The 21,784-nt window shown below is 40.4% G+C and overlaps 1 protein-coding gene across 1 annotated transcript in view; it reads right to left on the reverse strand.

The window, feature by feature from the left end:
- Positions 1-21,784, reverse strand: part of LOC133655580 (paired box protein Pax-2a-like) — a 99,253-nt gene that overhangs the window by 72,699 nt on the left and 4,770 nt on the right. The window contains 2 exon segments of the mRNA XM_062055857.1: positions 14,305-14,424; positions 14,537-14,616. Of these exon segments, the coding sequence (XP_061911841.1) occupies positions 14,305-14,424; positions 14,537-14,616 (200 nt within the window).

Consider the following 21,784-nt stretch of genomic DNA (forward strand, 5'->3'; position numbering starts at 1 on the left):
AGGTTACACCCGGACATACCCACATAGATAACACTTTTCAAAAGAAAAGCTGCACAGTTGTATTGCGCACACGACATAGATGTTTTTTCAACTTTATTTTGTAATTTGTGATTGCAGCTGTTCACATTCACTCACAATCACGCATGCGCATACGTCCACACGGAAGTAATACAAATAACGCTTTTCAAAACAAAAGCAGCACCGTTGTATTGCACACTCGACATAGATACTTTTTAAAATTTATTTTGTCATTTATGATTGGCCTCACGCGGGCCGGACAGGGACGCACAAAGGGCCGGATGTGGCCCGCGGGCAGCACAATGCCCAGGTCTGTACTAACATCATGTGGTTTATTTTGTACATATGTAGCATCCTCTACAAAAATAAAAAAAAATGCTATTGCGACATCCGGTGGACACATTTAGAACAGCTGTTTCTTTCATTAAAAAATTTCAGGTTTAATTTTTATACTTAGCAAACTCATCCCGCGGGACAGATAAAACCTGTTCGCGGGCCTGATCCGGCCCTCGGGCCGTATGTTTGACATCCCTGTACTAACATCATGTGGTTTATTTTGTACATATGTAGCATCATCTACAAAGATACAAAGAATTGCTATTGCGACATCCAGTGGACACATTTAGAACAGCCGTTTCTTGCATTGAAAAATGTCAGGTTGAATTTTTATACTTAGCAAACTCATCAGGTTTTCAGTTTTTTCCCTAAAGCCATAACCACGGTGAACTCTCATAGGCACTGATTTTATAGTTTAGCACCGCTTTGTGGGCAATTTTTACTTTCCACCCACAGTCCGAATGCTTCTGTATATATGTATATAGTATAATATTTAAACAACACATTCAGAACATTGGTTCTCAGGACTGGACTATGCACCTTTTGCACTATTTTTATTTTCTTCCCTTCCTTGGGTAAAACAGAATCCATCCTGTTTGGGTCCCACATCAAACTTAAGAAAGTCAATGACTTCACCATAAAAGTGGGTGACATTGTTATCACCGGGAAAGATGAGGTCACCTACCTAGGTTCCATTCTAGAGGCTAATCTTTCCTGTGATAAAATGGCAACCCAGGTAATCAAAAAGGTTAACCAACGAACGAGATTTCTCTACAGAATTTCCTCTCTGGTCAACAAAAGCACCTTGAGGATTCTGGCGGGAACTCTCGTTCAACCCTTTTTCGATTACGCATGCACCTCCTGGTACCCTAGCACCTCCAAAACCCTCAAATCTAAACTCCAAACATCCCAGAACAAGCTAGTCAGGTTACTTCTAGACCTCCACCCCAGATCCCACCTCACTCCTACCCACTTCTCTAAAGTGGGCTGGCTCAAGGTGGAGGACAGAGTTAAACAACTTGCACTGAGCCTAGTCTATAAAATCCGCTACACCTCCCTGATACCGAAGTACATGTCAAACTACTTCCTTAACGTAAATGACCGCCATAACCACAACACCAGATTTATAAAGTTAAACCCAGATTCCGAACTAACAAAGGTCTTAACTCATTCTCTTTCTATGCCACATCAATGTGGAATGCGCTCCCAACAGGTATAAAAGAAAGGGCATCTCTATCCTCCTTCAAAACCGCAATAAAAGCTCACCTCCAGGCAGCTACAACCCTAAACTAACACCCTCCCCGGATTGCTAATAATCAAATGTAAACAATCAAATCCAGATACTTTTTCTTTTTCTTATGCCTTCTGATCTCTCTCTCTCTCTCTCTCTCTATGTCCACTACTTGATGTCCATATCCCCCCCCCCCCGCCCCCCCTCCACACCCCTGATTGTAAATAATGTAAATAAATTCAATGTGATTATCTTATGTGATGACTGTATTATGATGATAGTATATATGATAGTATATATCTGTATCATGAATCAATTTAAGTGGACCCCAACTTAAACAAGTTGAAAAACTTATTCGGGTGTTACCATTTAGTGGTCAATTGTACGGAATATGTACTTCACTGTGCAACCTACTAATAAAAGTCTCAATCAATTAATCAATCAATCCTATGTTTTGCATATTTGTAGACTGTCGCACTGATTCTGGAGTTGTTTTTAATCTCATCGTACCTGTGAATAGTGACAATAAAAGGCATTCTATTCTATTCTATCCTATCCCGCGGGCCGGATAAAACCTGTTCACGGGCCTGATCCGGCCCTCGGGCCGTACGTTTGACACCCCTGTTCTAGGACTTTGAAATCAATTTATGAACAAAGTGAAAGTATTCATTTTTCTTAGACCAGTTTGTTAAGTATGAAAAAAAGCTAAAATGTTTGAATGAAAGAAACTGCAGTTCTAAATGTCTCCATTGGGTGTCGCTATTCTTGCCATGCCTGACTTCAGAGGGGGCGGAGCTATGTGCTGTGTTAAGATAGAGATAGAGCAATTATTTTGCCACGGGGGGCCAAATTTAGAGACAAAAATGTGTCTGGGGGCCGGTGTACCTATTTTTAGGAACACTAATACAAAATCTCACAATAAATGTCTAAATGCTAAAAACGTTATGACAAACCACATTCAAAAACAGAATGGAATTTTACATTTTTTTACTGAATGAGACACCCAGAATGTACATGTAACCTCTCGGAACACTTTGTTTGCTGTAAACACTTTGTGGTGACTAATTGAAGATGTCCAACTGCCTTCCCCGACCCCAAAAAATAGGTAATTGATAGTTTATGTTTATCTATTTTTTTACTTTATTATTTTATTTAGACTTATTAGCAATTCCCAACTTGTGTTTTGTACCTAAAGCTTTTTTTTTTTTTTTTTTAACCAAAAACCATAAGAACGCCATCATTGGCTGTCATATGTTGTAGAGCTAATTTCAAGGTCAAGGTTCAACATTATTGTCCCCGCGGGGAAATTTGTCTCGGGCACAGTGCATCATTGCTTTCTTAACATACACAAAAACAACAGAACAAAAACACAAGCGCAGACACAACCACAACCAGACAACTAACATTTAAACATGAGAACATGGAGCTTGATAGACATAGGTGGCACTTGGATGTAGGCATACAATCTACAGTATGGAGATAAAGATAAAGTGCCAGTGTGCATTGCACTAGAGCTCATAGATAAAGTGCTATGTGCTAAAGTGCTTAGTTCTAAAGTGCTATGTGCTAAAAAAAAAGTGCTAACCTATGTATTAACATTCTATTGCACCTTGTTGGTCAGCTTAAAGGCCTACTGAAAGCCACTACTAGCGACCACGCAGTCTGATAGTTTATATATCAATGATGAAATCTTAACATTATAACACATGCCAATACGGCCGGGTTAACTTATAAAGTGACATTTTAAATTTGCAGCTAAACTTCCGGTTCGAAACGCCTCTGAGGATGACGTATGCGCGTGACGTAGACCGGCGAACACGGGTATGCCTTCCACATTGAAGCCAATACGAAAAAGCTCTGTTTTCATTTCATAATTCCACAGTATTCTGGACATCTGTGTTCGTGAATCTGTTGCAATCATGTTCATTGCATTATGGAGAAGGAAGCTGAGCAAGCAAAGAAGAAAGTTGTCGGTGCGAAATGGACGTATTTTTTGAACGTAGTCAGCAACAACAGTACACAGCCGGCGCTTCTTTGTTTACATTCCCGAAAGATGCAGTCAAGATGGAAGAACTCGGATAACAGAGACTCTAACCAGGAGGACTTTTGACTTCGATACACAGACGCCTGTAGAGAACTGGGACAACACAGACTCTTACCAGGATTACTTTGATTTGGATGACAAAGACGCAGACGTGCTACTGTGAGTATGCAGCTTTGGTTTCTAAACATTTGATCGCTTGACCGTATGTGCGCAACTTTTTTTTGCGTATGTACGTAACTTTTTTAAAATATATAAGCTTTATGAACCTTGGGTTAGGTGAACGGTCTTTTGGGCTGAGTGATTGTGTGTGTTGATCAGGTGTTTGAATTGTATTGGCGTGTTCTATGGAGCTAGGAGCTAGCAGAGGAGCTAGGAGCTAGCGTAACAAACACGCAGGTGTTTTTATGCAGGATTAATTTGTGGCATATTAAATATAAGCCTGGTTGTGTTGTGGCTAATAGAGTATATATATGTCTTGTGTTTATTTACTGTTGTAGTCATTCCCAGCTGAATATCAGGTCACCCCCGGCTCTCACAGCATCTTCCCTATCTGAATAGCTTCAACTCCCCACTAGTCCTTCACTTGCACTTTACTCATCCACAAATCTTTCATCCTCGCTCAAATTAATGGGGAAATTGTCGCTTTCTCGGTCCGAATCTCTCTCACTTCATGCGGCCATCATTGTAAACAATAGGGAACTTTGCGTATATGTTCAACTGACTACGTCACGCTACTTCCGGTACGGGCAAGCCTTTTTTTTATCAGATACCAAAAGTTGCGATCTTTATCGTCGTTGTTCTATACTAAATCCTTTCAGCAAAAATATGGCAATATCGCGAAATGATCAAGTATGACACATAGAATAGATCTGCTATCCCCGTTTAAATAAAAAAAATTCATTTCAGTAGGCCTTTAATGAAGGCTGGGACAAATGATAATTATGTTTATGGCCGACAATAAAGAGTTGATGGATGGAATTCAGGTCCTCAAGCGTCTCGACAGACGTTACAATATTTGAACAATGATGACGAAAACTGTTTTCTCTGTCGTGTCCGTGTGTCGAAAATTGTTATGCGCTTATTTTTGTATTTGATTTTGTGCGTGGCGTAGATTTGCCGTGCGCAGAGGACGCTTGAGCAGTGCGCAATTGCACAGGTGCGCACCTTAGAGCAGTGGTCCCCAACCTTTTTGTAGCTGTGGACCGGTCAACGCTTGAAAATTTGTCTCACGGGTGTTGGGTGGGGGGGGGGGGTTTATTTTGTGTATTTGTTTTTTTTTTTTTTCATAAAGAAATACAATCGTGTGTGCTTACGGACTGTATCCCCTGCAGACTGTATTGATCTATATTGATATATAATGTATATATTGTGTTTTTTATGTTGATTTAATTTGGGGACGGCGTGGCGAAGTTGGTAGAGTGGCCGTGCCAGCAATCGGAGGGTTGCTGGTTACTGGGGTTCAACCCCCCACCTTCTACCATCCTAGTCACGTCCGTTGTGTCCTTGGGCAAGACACTTCACCCTTGCTCCTGATGGCTGCTGGTTAGCGCCTTGCATGGCAGCTCCCGCCATCAGTGTGTGAATGTGTGTGTGAATGGGTGGATGTGGAAATAGTGTCAACGCGCTTTGAGTACCTTAAAGGTAGAAAAGCGCTATACAAGTATAACCCATTTATAAAAAATTAAAAAAAAATAAAATAAAAAAAATAAAAAAAAGTTGTGCAGCCTGGTACGGTACGGTCCGCGGCCCGGTGGTTGGAACATTGAGTGTGACCACCTCCTGCCCTATAAAATGTCTGTGCATTCATTTTCAGCATCTGCACATGACTGGAAATACCATTTTCCACATGACTTGCAAAATGAAACCATCAAACGCGTCTGATCGGCAAACACTTGGAGGTTAGAGTGCCACCTGTTGCCTTGGCATGCACGTGACACGCTACGGATGCTTTTGTTTTGAGGTGCCACTGGTGTGAATGGAGATACAATCATCATCCTTTGTCTTTACAAGCTGCGTGGAGGGGCGGCGGGGGGGATAGAGGGTACGTGGATGTTAATATGTGAGGTAATGGCTTTTCTCTCCGCAGTGGCGCACATTCTAATACATTGTCACTTCAACGGCGTGGACGGCACGGTCACAGAAGACGCCATCTTCCTCCCACGCCTACAACAATGGCTGCCAAAAGTAACATGCTACTTTTAATTTGCCGCAACACAATAGCAGATAATGGCTCTTATGATGACACCTGCGCCCCTTGAAGCTCCTCTGCCCCCCCCCCCCCCGGTCCCGGTGTACATAACGCGTGTCACACCGCATTATCTCGACACGGCCGCCGTAATTCGAGCACCTTCCTTTAAGGGCACTGCTGACTTGAAAAACTTGGCCAGGGGGGGTTGGGCGCTTTGGCAGAGGGCCACGGGAGCAAATACCCACACACCCCTCTCCATCCATAACCCTCTTGGCGTTCGGAGCCTCGATAATGACCGCTTCTGCCGTAATCGTCACGCGGCTTACCAAGTTAAATGAGGCTGCGCTGTGAGGAAATGTGGCGGTCCCGGCGTTTACCGTCCCGTGGACTGCAGCCTAGTGAGCGGAGCACAATATGTACGGCCGACAAACGAGGCCACGCAGAGACATTAGCTGACGTCGGTGGAGGAAATTGAGTTTGTCTGAGAAAGATCAGACATTTTCACACAATCCGCGTCCAAACAGGGCAACAAAAATGACTATACACTCTCATAGAACACTACACGACACATCAAAGTCTACCAGAACCTAATTAGAGACAGAGACTCAGAGATTAACTAAACTCAGAGGCCCCGGAAAACAAAACACAAAGCCCGACCTGTGTGGGCAGGTCATGACAGTACCCCCCCCCCTCAAAAAAAAAACATCCAAAACACATGCAAACCGCCCAAACATAGTAATATGGGGAAAAGACACTGAAAGTACAATGAAACCGGAAGTTGTCTATAGAGGGCCTAATGGGAATAATGTAATAAATAAATTAATCTTTATGTAATTACCTGAATGTGTCATTAATGTATATGATGTAAAATTACACTTATTCATTTATTATTTTTGATGTCATTATTTCATGATACAATTGTTTTACGATTTTTAATTAATTATTGACACATTTTTTTCATGATTTAATGTTTTAATGTTTCTCATTCAATGACTATTTACTTTGTAGATTGTCACTGAAGGCATCAAAACTATGAATGAACACATGTGGAGTTATGTGCTTCACCAAAAAAAGGTGAAATAACTGAAAAACATGTTTTTATATTCTAGTTTCTTCAAAATAGCCACCCTTTGCTCTGATTACTGTTTTGCACACCCTTGGCATTCTTTCAATGAGTTTCAAGAGGTAGTCACCTGAAATGGTTTTCACTTCACAGGTGTCATAGTTTTGATGCCTTCAGTGACAATCTACAATGTAAATAGTCATGAAAATAAAGAAAATGAATGAGAAAGTGTGTCCAAACTTTTGGCCTGTACTGTATATATATATATATATGTATAAATATATATATATATATATATATATATATATATATATATATATATATATATATATATATATATATATATATATATATATATATATATATATATATATATATATATATATATATATATATATGTATATATATATATATATATATGTATATATATATATATATATATATATATGTATATATATATATATATATATGTTATATATATATATATATATATATATATATATATATATATATATATATATATATATATATATATATATATATATATATATATATATATGTATGTGTGGGAAAAAAATCACAAGACTATTTCATCTCTACAGGCCTGTTTCATGAGGGGTTTTCCTCAATCCTCAGGAGATTGAGGGGAAAAAAAATCTCCTGAGGATTGAGGAAAACCCCTCATGAAACAGGCCTGTAGAGATGAAATAGTCTTGTGATTTTTTTCCCACACATACATATTACGCTCTACCACGGTATCGAGCACTATTTTTTGGATAATCTAATTAAGATATATATATATATATATATATATATATATATATATATATATATATATATATATATATATATATAGTCAAGGTTACTGTGGTTTATCCGTTATACAGTGCTCAATACCGGGGTAGAACGGAATATACGTTAGGTCAGGAAAAAAACACAGAGGCTATTTCATCCCTACAAGCCTGTTTCGCAGGTTTCCCTGCTCTTCAGGGGAGTTTGCTCTTCAAGGGAGTTTATAATAAACTCCCCTGAAGAGCAGGGAAACCTTCAAAACAGACTTGTGGGGATGAAATAGCCTCTGTGTTTTTTCCTGACTTAACGTATATATATATATATATATATATATATATATATATATATATATATATATATATATATATATATATATATATATATATATATATATATATATATATATATATATATATATTAGGGCTGTCAAGTGCTTAAATTTTAAATTTCACACTATTGAACTGTGATTAATCATGATTAATCACAGGTTATTATTTGCTGGCATAAATAACATTTGCTCAAGAAAATACCCCAATATTTGGATACAAATGCAAGTTGGTAGTCAGAATGTCATACAGTAGTGTTTTTTTTTAAATGTTTTACCGAACTACAATGTCCTTGCTTTGCTCAAAAACTGGTGACAGTACTACCCTCTTAAAAACCAGCATCATCTTTAAACTGACGCTGAAGGTAAAATAAATACAGTGGTTCCTCAACTGAGGTGTAATTTGTGTTACGAGCTGTTTCAACTTTTTTGTTACGTTTAAAATTGCGAGCGGAATTTGAGCTAAGAGCCGGTTGAAATAGTATTATTCGGTGTTGTACCGTTTGAGCAATAAAACATTGATATTTAGGTGTTGTTACGCGTTGCTGCTTCGTTTACACAAAAAACAAACCTACATTTTGACCGGACAGTTAACGTGTGCGTTTGAGCGATTCTCAGAGATCAACACTTTCCACACACCGGAACTGAGAAAGTCTGTGCTAAGGAAATGAAGTGGATGACCAACTCAGACAAACAAAACTTTAAAAACTACGATTTCCCTTTTTTCTATTGTGACACGACGTAGAAGCAGCTACAAAAGTCTGCTCTCCAAGCTAAACGCTGAACAAGATTGTTACACGGTTTCATTCAAGTACTGTACTTGTTTGTATAGTAACGTTTTTCAAAAAGTATTTCCTGTCGAAAAGTTAGTTTTCCTATTTTAAAAGGCATGTTACATTTGAATATTGTGGTGTTTTGAATGGGCCAAGGGTGGTTAAAATTCATTCATTTGTGAAACGAGTGTTTTGAGTAAGGAGCTCTGTCGTGGAAAGCAATGTGCTCGTAAGTTAAGATTCTACTATACATTAAAAAAAAATCTGCTGAAGTCCATTAGCTGTTTATGGTTGGAAATACTACAAAATGTCTTTAATTTCAGTCTTGCTTTGTCTGTCATATTCATGTAGGCAAGGTCCTCACTTGTACTGAACCGCCAACAACCGTAAGCCGTTTGGTTGAAGTTTATTCCGAACATGAATGCAGTTTCAACATGATACATCACATATTTTCCATTTCTCTTTACAACATGCTCGAAAAGGAGTAGAAAGAAGCAAACCTTATTTAAACCTACCCCCTTTCCAGTTTCCTACACATATATTTTCACTCCCTGTTTCAATTTGTAGCACAGTTATAGCGATGTTTTCTGAATACAACAGTTCAAGTCAGTTACATTGTTTCGTCTTTGCTTAATCCAGTCCGTAATTTAACTCCGCATACTGATATGCTAAAGGTCTTAAAGGCCTACTGAAAGCCACTACTACCGACCACGCAGTCTGATAGTTTATATATCAATGATGAAATCTTAACATTGCAACACATGCCAATACGGCCGGGTTAGTTTACTGAAGTGCAATTTTAAATTTCCCGCGAAATATCCAGCTGAAAACGTCTCGGTATGATGACGCCTGCGCGTGACGTCACGGATTGTAGCGGACATTTTGGGACAGCATTGTGGCCAGCTATTAAGTCGTCTGTTTTCATCGCAAAATTCCACAGTATTCTGGACATCTGTGTTGGTGAACCTTTTGCAATTTGTTCAATGAACAATGGAGACAGCAAAGAAGAAAGCTGTAGGTGGGAAGCGGTGTATTAGCGGCCGGCTGCAGCAGAGCAACACAAAAAAAGTAGCCGGTGTTTCATTGTTTACATTCCCGAAAGATGACAGTCAAGATTTACCATTGGCCTGTGGAGAACTGGGACAACAGAGACTCTTACCAGGAGGACTTTGAGTTGGATACGCAGACGCGGTACCGTGAGTACGCAACCAGAATGTTGCCATAAGCATTTTGTTTAATTTGTATGTGTAACGCAGTACGCATGAGCTGCGGCTTCCAAACATTTGATCGCTTGCCCGTACGTGCGTGTCGCTATGTGCATGTCACGTATGTAACTTTGGGGACTTTGGAGAAATACAGTATATGTGCTGTATGAACTTTGGGGAGGTGAACGGTACTTTGGGCTGTGGGATTGAGTGTGTTGTGCGGGTGTTTGATTTGTGTTGGCGGGTTATATGGACGGGAGGGGGGAGGTGTTTGTTATGCGGGATTATTTTCTGGCATATTAAATATAAGCCTGGTTGTGTTGTGGCTAATAGAGTATATATATGTCTTGTGTTTATTTACTGTTGTAGTCATTCCCAGCTGAATATCAGGTCCCACCCGCCTCTCACAGCATCTTCCCTATCCGAATCGCTTCCACTGCCCTCTAGTCCTTCACTCTCACTTTCCTCATCCACAAATCTTTCATCCTCACTCAAATTAATGGGGAAATCGTCGCTTTCTTGGTCCGAATCGCTCTCGCTACTTGTGGCCATGATTGTAAACAATGTGCAGATGTGAGGAGCTCCACAACCTGTGACGTCACGCTACTTCCGGTACAGGCAAGGCTTTTTTATCAGCGACCAAAAGTTGCGAACTTTATCGTCGATGTTCTCTACTAAATCCTTTCAGCAAAAATATGGCAATATCGCAAAATGATCAAGTATGGACCTGCTATCCCCGTTTAAATAAGAACATCGCATTTCAGTAGGCCTTTAAGTGTTGTACGTGCAGACAAATGTTTTAAATTACATTTTTCTCTTAGGTTATATTTCTCCTCCTTTGTTGAGAAGAATTCTTGTGCATTCTTGGGTCGCAGGTTTCAGTTTGCTTTGTGCATAATTTTAGCTGTTCGCAAATGTCATTGAATTTCAGTATTTTTGATTCAATAAATAACGTTTTTGTATGTTCTCCCTACCCAACATTATGTGTTATTCTAACTGACCTTTTTTGTACCACTGTTAGTGAATGAAGTGTACTTTTGTAGTTATTTCCCCGTATCCACGTGTCCACCAAACGGCACGGCTCGGTTCGGTTCACCGCAGTCCAGTTCAGATCAGTCGAACCCTGATCCAGCTGGTGTTTACAGCGGGATGGCGACAGATTGCTACTCGGCTGTAGCGGGTCGAATTGGATAGTTTGGGTCCCTTTACGATCGAAACGCAATAAAATGCAGACTGTGGCGCTTTGTGGAAACAAGCTTGTAAGACCCAAAGTGTAGCACCTGTGTTGCAAAAATGGCGGTAAAACAATGCGAGGACGTCCACGATACAAGCTTTACGTCATATTCGGTAGAAATCTGCATTGAAAATGTACCGATCCATTATTTCAGGTTGGGCGTAGGGCAAGGGGGGGTGGGACATTAAGCTTAATACGAGGGGTCCTCTGAAGGCTCACATGAACCCTCGAGAACACCAGACGTTCGTATTATGCTCTCGCCACCGCATAGGCTTGATTATGTCATTTTGCCGTGCCCACGTCATGCTGGTTTTTATATCTCTGCCAGGAAATCTACCTCTGACAAGTCATTAGTCATCTCCCGCCTCCGCCCCCGCCACCCACCTTCCGGCACACATAAAAACATCAGTTCCTCGATATCCCGCCAGAACAAAGACGCGGCTACGTCAACCACGCTCCGATTAGCTCTCATTGCGGAACGCTGTGGAAATAAAGCACTGCATCATTCCAAAACGCACTTTGTAAGACCATTGTCGTCCGCTGCTCATGTATGCAGCGACATTAAGGTAGCCTCGTTCTTACAGAACCAATAATCTATAAAAAGCCTCGGGCCTCAGAGTTGCAGGAGAGGGAGAACAAAAAAGGTGGGAGAAAAAAAAAACCCACAGAGCTACAGCAGCTTCATGGACTGACCTGGGTGGTCGGCTACATCATCTTGACATGTAATTATCTAAAGCCCTTTAATCACTTCCATAAAGATTAATTGCAGGAGACAACAGTGGAGGTCGTGCCTTCAAATAAAAAAAAAGACTCCTCGGCGGATTGACACAGCGGTGTAGCCGAGTTCAGGTGTTTTATTAAGGGTCATCGCCTGGAACGGTGGGCGCCTTTTTAGAGCTACAGAGTTGCAACTTCAGCACGGCACGTAAAGAATGGCCGCTCTGCTCCCTTCTTGTCGACTGTCCTCCGCTGACGACAATGGGAATCGATGTATGTCCCTCAAATCTACATGGGTTTAATTATAGGACTCTGGCTTAAGTGCAACCTCTGGAAAAGTCCACAGCAGTATCTCTGAGGGTAGCACCATATGCTGTAACCTGATTTGGATTTTGAGAGGGGTACAACAGGAGTCCCTGGAAACTACTCCAAGGTATGGCTATGGATGTTCTCATTCATCCAGGTCATTGAATTCTCAGGGCATTCAATCGATCGCAACTGGACTGTTCAGTTGGTACTAGAGTCTGTCTTATCAGTTCGTGCTCATAGACTTAGCTCCCAGGATTAGACTACCTTTCACCAATCTAAGTCTATAAGTATAAACTGATGAAGCCTGCTCAGATGAGAGGCAAACATTTTGGAAGACAAAATGAACAAATCCAGTTGAGATCGATTGAATGCTCCAAGTCTTGAATTGGTCAAATATAGTCCGAGCCCAGACAAAATATGACCAATCTAACTCTATGAACATGAACTGATGAAGCCTGCTCGGATGAGAGGCAAAACATCATCTAGGACAACCTGAACAGCCCAGTTGTGATCGATTGACTACCCCGAGACTTAGACTAGTCTGATCTGGTTTGATCTCAGACTAGATAGGTCAGATCAAGTCCCATCACCGACCAGATCTGACCAATCTATCTGACCAAAATAAATCTAGGAACATGAACATATAAAGCCTGAGAGGCGAAATGTCTTCTAAGACAAACTGAACAGTCTACTTTGAAAACCCTGAGAATACTCCAAGGTACAACTCAGTTGCGATCGATTGAATGCCCCGAGACTTAGACTGGTCAGATCTGGTTTGATCTCAGACTAGATAGGTCAGTTCAAGTCCCATCACCGACCAGATCTGACCAATCTATCTGACCAAAATAAATCTAGGAACATGAACATATAAAGCCTGAGAGGCGAAATGTCTTCCAAGACAAACTGAACAGTCTACTTTGAAAACCCTGAGAATACTCCAAGGTACAGCTCAGTTGCGATCGATTGAATGCCCCGAGACTTAGACTGGTCAGATCTGGTTTGATCTCAGACTAGATAGGTCAGTTCAAGTCCCATCACCGACCAGATCTGACCAATCTATCTGACCAAAATAAATCTAGGAACATGAACATATAAAGCCTGAGAGGCGAAATGTCTTCCAAGACAAACTGAACAGTCTACTTTGAAAACCCTGAGAATACTCCAAGGTACAGCTCAGTTGCGATCGATTGAATGCCCCGAGACTTAGACTGGTCAGATCTGGTTTGATCTCAGACTAGATAGGTCAGATCGAGTCCCATCACCGACTAGATCTGACCAATCTATCTGACCAAAATAAATCTAGGAACATGAACATTTAAAGCCTGAGAGACGAAATGTCTTCTGAGACTAACTGAACAGTCTACTTTGAAAACCCTGAGTATACTCCAAGGTATGTACCCAAGATGTGAATGGTTCAAGAGTACCAATAGGTAACCTCTGAGGACATGGCCCAAGTGACAATCATCCCTAAAGACTGAAAACATGCTCTTGCGTCACTTAGCTTCCGCGACTGACGCCAGCTGGCTCTTCCCCCTTCGAAATTTACAGCAGTTCCTACAAAAAATTCTAACATCATGTCAGCAGCAACGCCAACTGCATAGTTGGGATTGGATTTTCCTTTAGGGGTCTCTCAGTCCACCTTCGCAAACATGTTATTTTCCGGTTTCAGAGCAATATGATTAGTTCCAGCTCCAACAACAATGTGGATGGTGCTTCAGTTCCCAACAACGACTACACACAGGAAGCTAATAGCAAGTCAACGAGAGTTGGGGTTGCTCAATGAGGAAAATACTGCCTCTAGTGGAAGAGCTATAAACGCATCAAAACGCCGTCAGAGGGGACGCAAGCCTCATGACGCGAGAGCATGTTTTAGCAAGGGTACAACAACGGGCAAAAGAAGGTAGAAGAAGTCTCTCAAAAGCACACTAAAAGATAACGAGTGGCTCTGCTTTTAAAGATACGGGTAAGCGCCAAAGGTGCAAAAGGCGAACAACTGCAGTGACAAGACTCTCACTCCTTAGAGCACAATGGCTTCTCTGACAGCGCTCATACACGAAAACACATCTTACCTTCGTCTCTTTTCCTCTTCTCGCCGTTGGATCGCGGGATGCCCAGAATGCCGTTAATGGAGTAGGATCCCGCAGGGTCGTTGGAGGCGCTGGTTACCGGCGGAGACACTGTGTTTGGCACTAAAAAGGAAGGGGAAATGTAATGAAGACCTGCTGTGAGTCCATTTGGAGTTCCCGCTGATGCAGAAGATGGGCACAGTCGATGATGATGGTGATGATGTTGCGAGCCTACCTATGGTATGGCCTGTTGTCGACAGGGATGTCCCATCGGGCGACGGATGGAATGGCTGCTGCACTTTTGTTCGGATAATCCTGTAAAACAAAGTCAAAGAAATGGTCACTTGTACAGCCGTGGAAACGTCGGGAGTTAGGCCTAAAGCTGCAAAGCCACTGGCTGGAGGTGGTCTAGAGCAGTGGTTCTTAACCTGGGTTCGATCGAACCCAAGGGGTTCGGTGAGTCGGCCTCAGTCGTTCGGCGGAGTCTACGCCACGGAGGTAAAGACACATCCGACTTACCGTGTAAATAAAAACTTCTCCCTATCGGCGTGTTATGGATGACCCTCAAACAATGTTCCCTCTAATTTTCCATCTGATTTGCAGGTTGTTTGATTGATCGATTGAAACTTTTACTAGCAGATTGCAAAGGAAGAGAATACATTATATGAAATATTACAGTTTACACAGTACAGTACATATTCCGTACAATTGACCACTAAATGGTAACACCCCAATAAGTTTTCCAACTAGTTTAAGTCGGGGTCCACGTCAATCAATTCATGGTAACGTGTGTAAAGTGTGAAATTTGTTGTGAGTTCATGCACTGTGTTGGTTTTGTTCTTTGAACAAGGTGATGTTCATGCACGGTTCATTTTGTGCACCAGTAAAAAAACATATGACTTTTTCTTGAATTTGAAAAAAAACAATTTTTTATCTTTCACTAAAGAAGGGTTTGGTGAATGCGCATACGAAACTGGTCGGGTTCGGTACCTCCAACAAGGTTAAGAACCACTGGTCTAGAGCAGTGGTTCTTAACCTGGGTTCGATCGAACCCTAGGGGTTCGGTGAGTCGGCCTCAGGGGTTCGGCGGAGTCTCCGCCACGGAGGTAAAGACACATCCGACTTATCGTGTAAATAAAAATTTCTCCCTATCGGCGTATTATGGATGACCCTCAAACGATGTTCCCTCTAATTTTCCATCTGATTTGCAGGTTGTTTGATTGATCGATTGAAACTTTTACTAGCAGATTGCAAAGGAAGAGAATACATTATATGAAATGGTACAGTTTACACAGTACAGTACATATTCCGTACAGTTGACCACTAAATGGTAACACCCCAATAAGTTTTCCAACTAGTTTAAGTCGGGGTCCACGTCAATCAATTCATGGTAAGGTGTGTAATTTCTTGTGAGTTCATGCACTGTGTTGGTTTTGTTCTTTGAACAAGGTGATGTTCATGCACGGTTCATTTTGTGAACCAGTACAAAAACATATGACTTTTTCTTAAATTTGAAAAAAAAATGTTTTTATCTTTCACTAAAAAAGGGTTCGGTGAATGCGCATATGAAACTGGTTGGGTTCGGTACCTCCAACAAGGTTAAGAACCACTGGTCTAGAGCAGTGGTTCTTAACCTGGGTTCGATCGAACCCTTGGGGTTCGGTGAGTCGGCCTCAGGGGTTCGGCGGAGTCTCCGCCACGGAGGTAAAGACACATCCGACTTATCGTGTAAATAAAAACTTCTCCCTATCGGCGTGTTATGGATGACCCTCAAACAATGTTCCCTCTAATTTTCCATCTGATTTGCAGGTTGTTTGATTGATCGATTGAAACTTTTACTAGCAGATTGCAAAGGAAGAGAACACATTATATGAAACGGTACAGTTTACACAGTACAGTACATATTCCGTACAATTGACCACTAAATGGTAACACCCCAATAAGTTTTCCAACTAGTTTAAGTCGGGGTCCACGTCAATCAATTCATGGTAACGTGTGTAAGGTGTGTAATTTGTTGTGAGTTCATGCACTGTGTTGGTTTTGTTCTTTGAACAAGGTGATGTTCATGCACGGTTAATTTTGTGCACCAGTACAAAAACATTACTTTTTCTTAAATTTGAAAAAAATGTTTTTTCATCTTTCACTAAAGAAGGGTTCGGTGAATGCGCATATGAAACTGGTTGGGTTCGGTACCTCCAACAAGGTTAAGAACCACTGGTCTAGAGCAGTGGTTCTTAACCTGGGTTCGATCGAACCCTATGGGTTCGGTGAGTCGGCCTCAGGGGTTCGGCGGAGTCTCCGCCACGGAGGTAAAGACACATCCGACTTACCGTGTAAATAAAACTTCTCCCTATCGGCATGTTATGGATGACCCTCAAACGATGTTCCCTCTAATTTTCCATCTGATTTGCAGGTTGTTTGATTGATCGATTGAAACTTTTACTAGCAGATTGCAAAGGAAGAGAATACATTATATGAAACGGTACAGTTTACACAGTACAGTACATATTCCGTACAATTGACCACTAAATGGTAACCCCCCAATAAGTTTTCCAACTAGTTTAAGTCGGGGTCCACGTCAATCAATTCATGGTAACGTGTGTAAGGTGTGTAATTTGTTGTGAGTTCATGCACTGTGTTGGTTTTGTTCTTTGAACAAGGTGATGTTCATGCACGGTTCATTTTGTGCACCAGTACAAAAACATATGACTTTTTCTTGAATTTGAAAAAAAACAATTTTTTATCTTTCACTAAAAAAAGGGTTCGGTGAATGCGCATACGAAACTGGTCGGGTTCGGTACCTCCAACAAGGTTAAGAACCACTGGTCTAGAGCAGTGGTTCTTAACCTGAACCACTGGTCTAGAGCAGTGGTTCTTAACCTGGGTTCTATCGAACCCTAGGGGTTCGGTGAGTCGGCCTCAGGGGTTCGGCGGAGCCTACGCCACGGAGGTAAAGACACATCCGGCTTATCGTGTAAATAAAAACTTCTCCCTATCGGCGTGTTATGGATGACCCTCAAACAATGTTCCCTCTAATTTTCCATCTGATTTGCAGGTTGTTTGATTGATCGATTGAAACTTTTACTAGCAGATTGCAAAGGAAGAGAATACATTATATGAAACGGTACAGTTTACACAGTACAGTACATATTCCGTACAATTGACCACTAAATGGTAACTCCCCAATAAGTTTTCCAACTAGTTTAAGTCGGGGTCCACGTCAATCAATTCATGGTAATGTGTGTAAGGTGTGTAGTTTGTTGTGAGTTCATGCACTGTGTTGTTTTTGTTCTTTGAACAAGGTGATGTTCATGCACGGTTAATTTTGTGCACCAGTACAAAAACATATGACTTTTTCTTGAATTTGAAAAAAAAACAATTTTTTATCTTTCACTAAAAAAAGGGTTCGGTGAATGCGCATATGAAACTGGTTGGGTTCGGTACCTCCAACAAGGTTAAGAACCACTGGTCTAGAGCAGTGGTTCTTAACCTGAACCACTGGTCTAGAGCAGTGGTTCTTAACCTGGGTTCGATCGAACCCTAGGGGTTCGGTGAGTCGGCCTCAGGGGTTCGCCACGGAGGTAAAGACACATCCGACTTATCGTTGGGTTCGGTACCTCCAACAAGGTTAAGAACCACTGATCTAGAGTCTACCACCCAGACCCCCTCCGGATAGGCAGCTCCCTGCCCCTGCAGCCCGCCATTGCGGATGAGGCCGTATTGATCAGAAAAGTCTGGGGTTTTAGGCCACGCGGGGCAAAGAGATGCAAATAGAGAGCTATAAATTACATGTGACAGGAAAGCAATAGTTCCTTATTGCTCCCTCCTCCTCGCCGCACGAGCTCACGTTAGATTTGTTCCGTCTGAGCGGCACCCCGGGAGACAGAAAGCTGTCGCCGTAATTTGTAAACTCTCAAAGTACTTATCAGTTCTTGTACTTCTTCAGCCACGGCTTTCTTGCTGAGGCAGCCTTCGCCGAACCGAGGGTACAGGAAACCAACAGGACGACCACCTATTTAAATAAGCATCCGACAAAGAGTTTGTTTTCGGAGGACCGCGTTATTTCTAATCAGGCTTTAGCTGGGATCTGAGGCTTGTGTCACATAACTCAATAAAAATCATCCCTCCTTAAGATAAGACTAACCAAACACTTGATGGATCGTATTGCCCTTATCCAATACTGCTTAGCTTTGTTTGGTGTCCGAACAAATGCATGACTTTTGCTAAAAAAAAAATATATATAAAATTCTTGAATCAATAAAATCGAGCAACCTCCTGAAGAGTCTTTAATTTTATTTAAAATGTTTCAGTTTTAATTGTTTGTGTCCCGTCAAGTTCAACGTCGGAGCTTGAATAATGCAGGCGGGCCAAAGGTGCTTCAGTGGAGCGTTCCCTTTTGTCAACTGTCCTGGGGTCAGATAGTGCAGGACCCCCGACGGGACCGCTCAAGTGGAAAAAGAGACCAGCTTCATGCAGTCTCAAACATCATGGGGAGGGGTGGGGGTGGGGGTGGTGGGGGGTCTCACACAGCTGACCCTGAACTTGCAGGCCTTGTTTTATATGATGCAGTACTGATATTTCTCTCTTAACCTCCTGAGAACCTCTCTAGTGGGCTGTTTCTTTTTATTTTTTCCAGAAACTCTGACATAAGACGTCAAATGTTCTCAAGAGGTTAAGTAGATTGATTCATCCAAAAAAAAAAAAAAAAGCCTTACTCACACCAGTGGCCTCTTTTCCTATTAAATCTATTTATGGCCCTAATAGCATTTTAAAAGATTAATATTGGACTGATAACATTCCAACTCTTCTCAATTCAATTCCCCCCCCCCCCCTGAAACAAAGACGTGCAAGGCTCCGAATCGAACACTTTAATTGGAATCGAAAAAAGAGACAAAAAAAAAGGGGGGGGGGGGGGCGAAGGGGGTCCTTTCTTCTTCTTCTTCTTCTTTTTATTAATGGCATTAATGTACATTTTGGACTTATCGCACGTACACGTGTGTCTCGGGTCGCCTTTTTAAGCGAGCACGGAGCATGAAATGAATTTTCTTCTCAGCCCTTTTTTCTTATTTAAAAAGATGTCGTGTCTGTCCGGGAACACCCAGACCCCCCCCCCCCCCCCCCCCCCCCCCCAACCTCCCCCATCCGCTCATTAAAATGTAATGCCTCTGTGGAACGCTGCCTCTTAAGCAAAGTTCATCACAGCATAGGCTGATGTTTATAGCCGTTAAAAGACTCCTGCATGTGCTGTTTAGGTCAGGAAAATGCAAAAAAAATATATAGAAAAATATTAAAATATAAAATAATGTTGCTTTAAAAAAAAAATGTATGTTGACATTTAAAAAAATATATACAATCAAAATATTTCCTTTTAATGAAGACAATAAGTTGGCCTAATTTGTTAATAAAGTGTATTCTTGTGATGTATTGGTGGAAATATCACTCCTATATATTTGCGTTTTGCTTAACAGACCTTTTTTTTTTTTTTTTACTCTGTTAAAAGAAAAAAAAAGACCAAAAACAAATGTCCACTACAGAGGACGGTAAAGTCATGTGTTGCACATGCAGTCACCTTCCACGCCACCATGAGAAAAGTGATGTTTAAATGTATATGTAGACTGCAGGGGTCCGAGAATGGAGCTTATTATACAGTCAACCAATCCTAGGTGTAGTTCTGTTAGGTACCAAACGTATATATGGAAACACTTGTATCTGTGCCTTTTATAGAATGCGTAGACACATTTATTTAAGTATATATATATTTATTTATTTTTATTTTTTTTATGGCTGCTTTTATTTATTTATTAGATGCCTTTTACTGAATATGCATAAGCACTGTTTTGGATATTATGTGATAATGCCTTTTATACTGTATTTTATGTACTGTATGTGATTGCATGTCTACTTGGACGTTGGAGTCTGCAATAAAGCTTGATTGAGTCACCTGACAGCAACATGTTGAATTCATATTATATATTTTGCAAGCATAATAATAAACATTTTTAGATGAATAGCTCCACACTGTCTTTAAATAAATTTAGTTTTGCATAACAGACCTTTTTTTTTTTTTTTTTTACTCTGTTAAAAGAAAAAAAAGACTAAAATCTAAAGTCCACTACAGAGGACGGTAATGTCATGAAGTGCACATGCCTGACAACAACATGTTGAAATCTTATTATATATTTTGCAAGCATAATAATAAACATTGTTTTATTAATATCTGCACACTGTCTTTAAAAAAAATTGCGTTTTGCATAACAGACCTATTTGTCTTTACTCTGTTAAAAGAAAAAACAAAACAAATACAAATGTCCACTACAGAGGACGGTTAAGTCACGTGGTGCACAGTCACCTGACAGCAACATGTTGAAATCATATTGTATATTTTGCAAGCATAATAGTAAACATTGTTAGATGCATAGCTGCACGGTCTTAAAAAAAATTGCGTTTTGCATAACAGACCTAATTTTTTTTTTACTCTGTTAAAAGAAGAAAAAAAAGAGCAAAAACTGTCCACTACAGAGGACAGTAAAGTCACGTGGTGCACAGTCACCTGACAGCAACATGTTGAAATCATATTATATATTTTTGCATGCATAATAATAAACATTGTTAGATGAATATCTGCACACTGTCTTAAATTTTTTTCCAGTTTTGCATAACAGACCTATATATTTTTTTACTCTGTTAAAAGAAAAAAAAGATTAAAATCAAATGTCCACTACAGAGGACAGTAATGTCATGTGGTGCACATGCCTGACAACGTGTTGAAATCATGTTATATATTTTGCATGCATAATAATAAACAATGTTAGATGAATATCTGCACACTGTCTTAAAAAAATAGTGTTTTGCATAACAGACCTTTTTTTTTTTACTCTGTTAAAAGAAAAAAAGAAAAAGACCAAAATCAAATGTCCACTACAGAGGACGGTTAAGTCACGTGGTGCACAGTCACCTGACAGCAACATGTTGAAATAATACTATATATTTTGCAAGCATAATAGTAAACATTGTTAGATGCATAGCTGCACGGTCTTAAAAAAAATTGCGTTTTGCATAACAGACCTAATTTTTTTTTTTACTCTGTTAAAAGAAAAAAAAAAAAAGAGCAAAAAACTGTCCACTACAGAGGACAGTAAAGTCATGTGGTGCACATGCCTGACAGCAACATGTTGAAATCACATTATATATTTTTGCATGCATAATAATAAACATTGTTAGATGAATATCTGCACACTGTCTTAATTTTTTTTTCCAGTTTTGCATAACAGACCTATTTTTTTTTTTACTCTGTTAAAAGAAGAAAAAGACTAAAATCAAATGTCCACTACAGAGGACAGTAAAGTCATGTGGTGCACATGCCTGACAACAACATGTTGAAATCATGTTATATATTTTGCATGCATAATAATAAACATTGTTAGATGAATATCTGCACACTGTCTTAAAAAAAATTTGTGTTTTGCATAACAGACCTTTTCTT

This window comes from Entelurus aequoreus, linkage group LG08, assembly GCF_033978785.1.
Source record: "Entelurus aequoreus isolate RoL-2023_Sb linkage group LG08, RoL_Eaeq_v1.1, whole genome shotgun sequence".
In the NCBI taxonomy this organism is placed as follows: Eukaryota; Metazoa; Chordata; class Actinopteri; order Syngnathiformes; family Syngnathidae; genus Entelurus; species Entelurus aequoreus.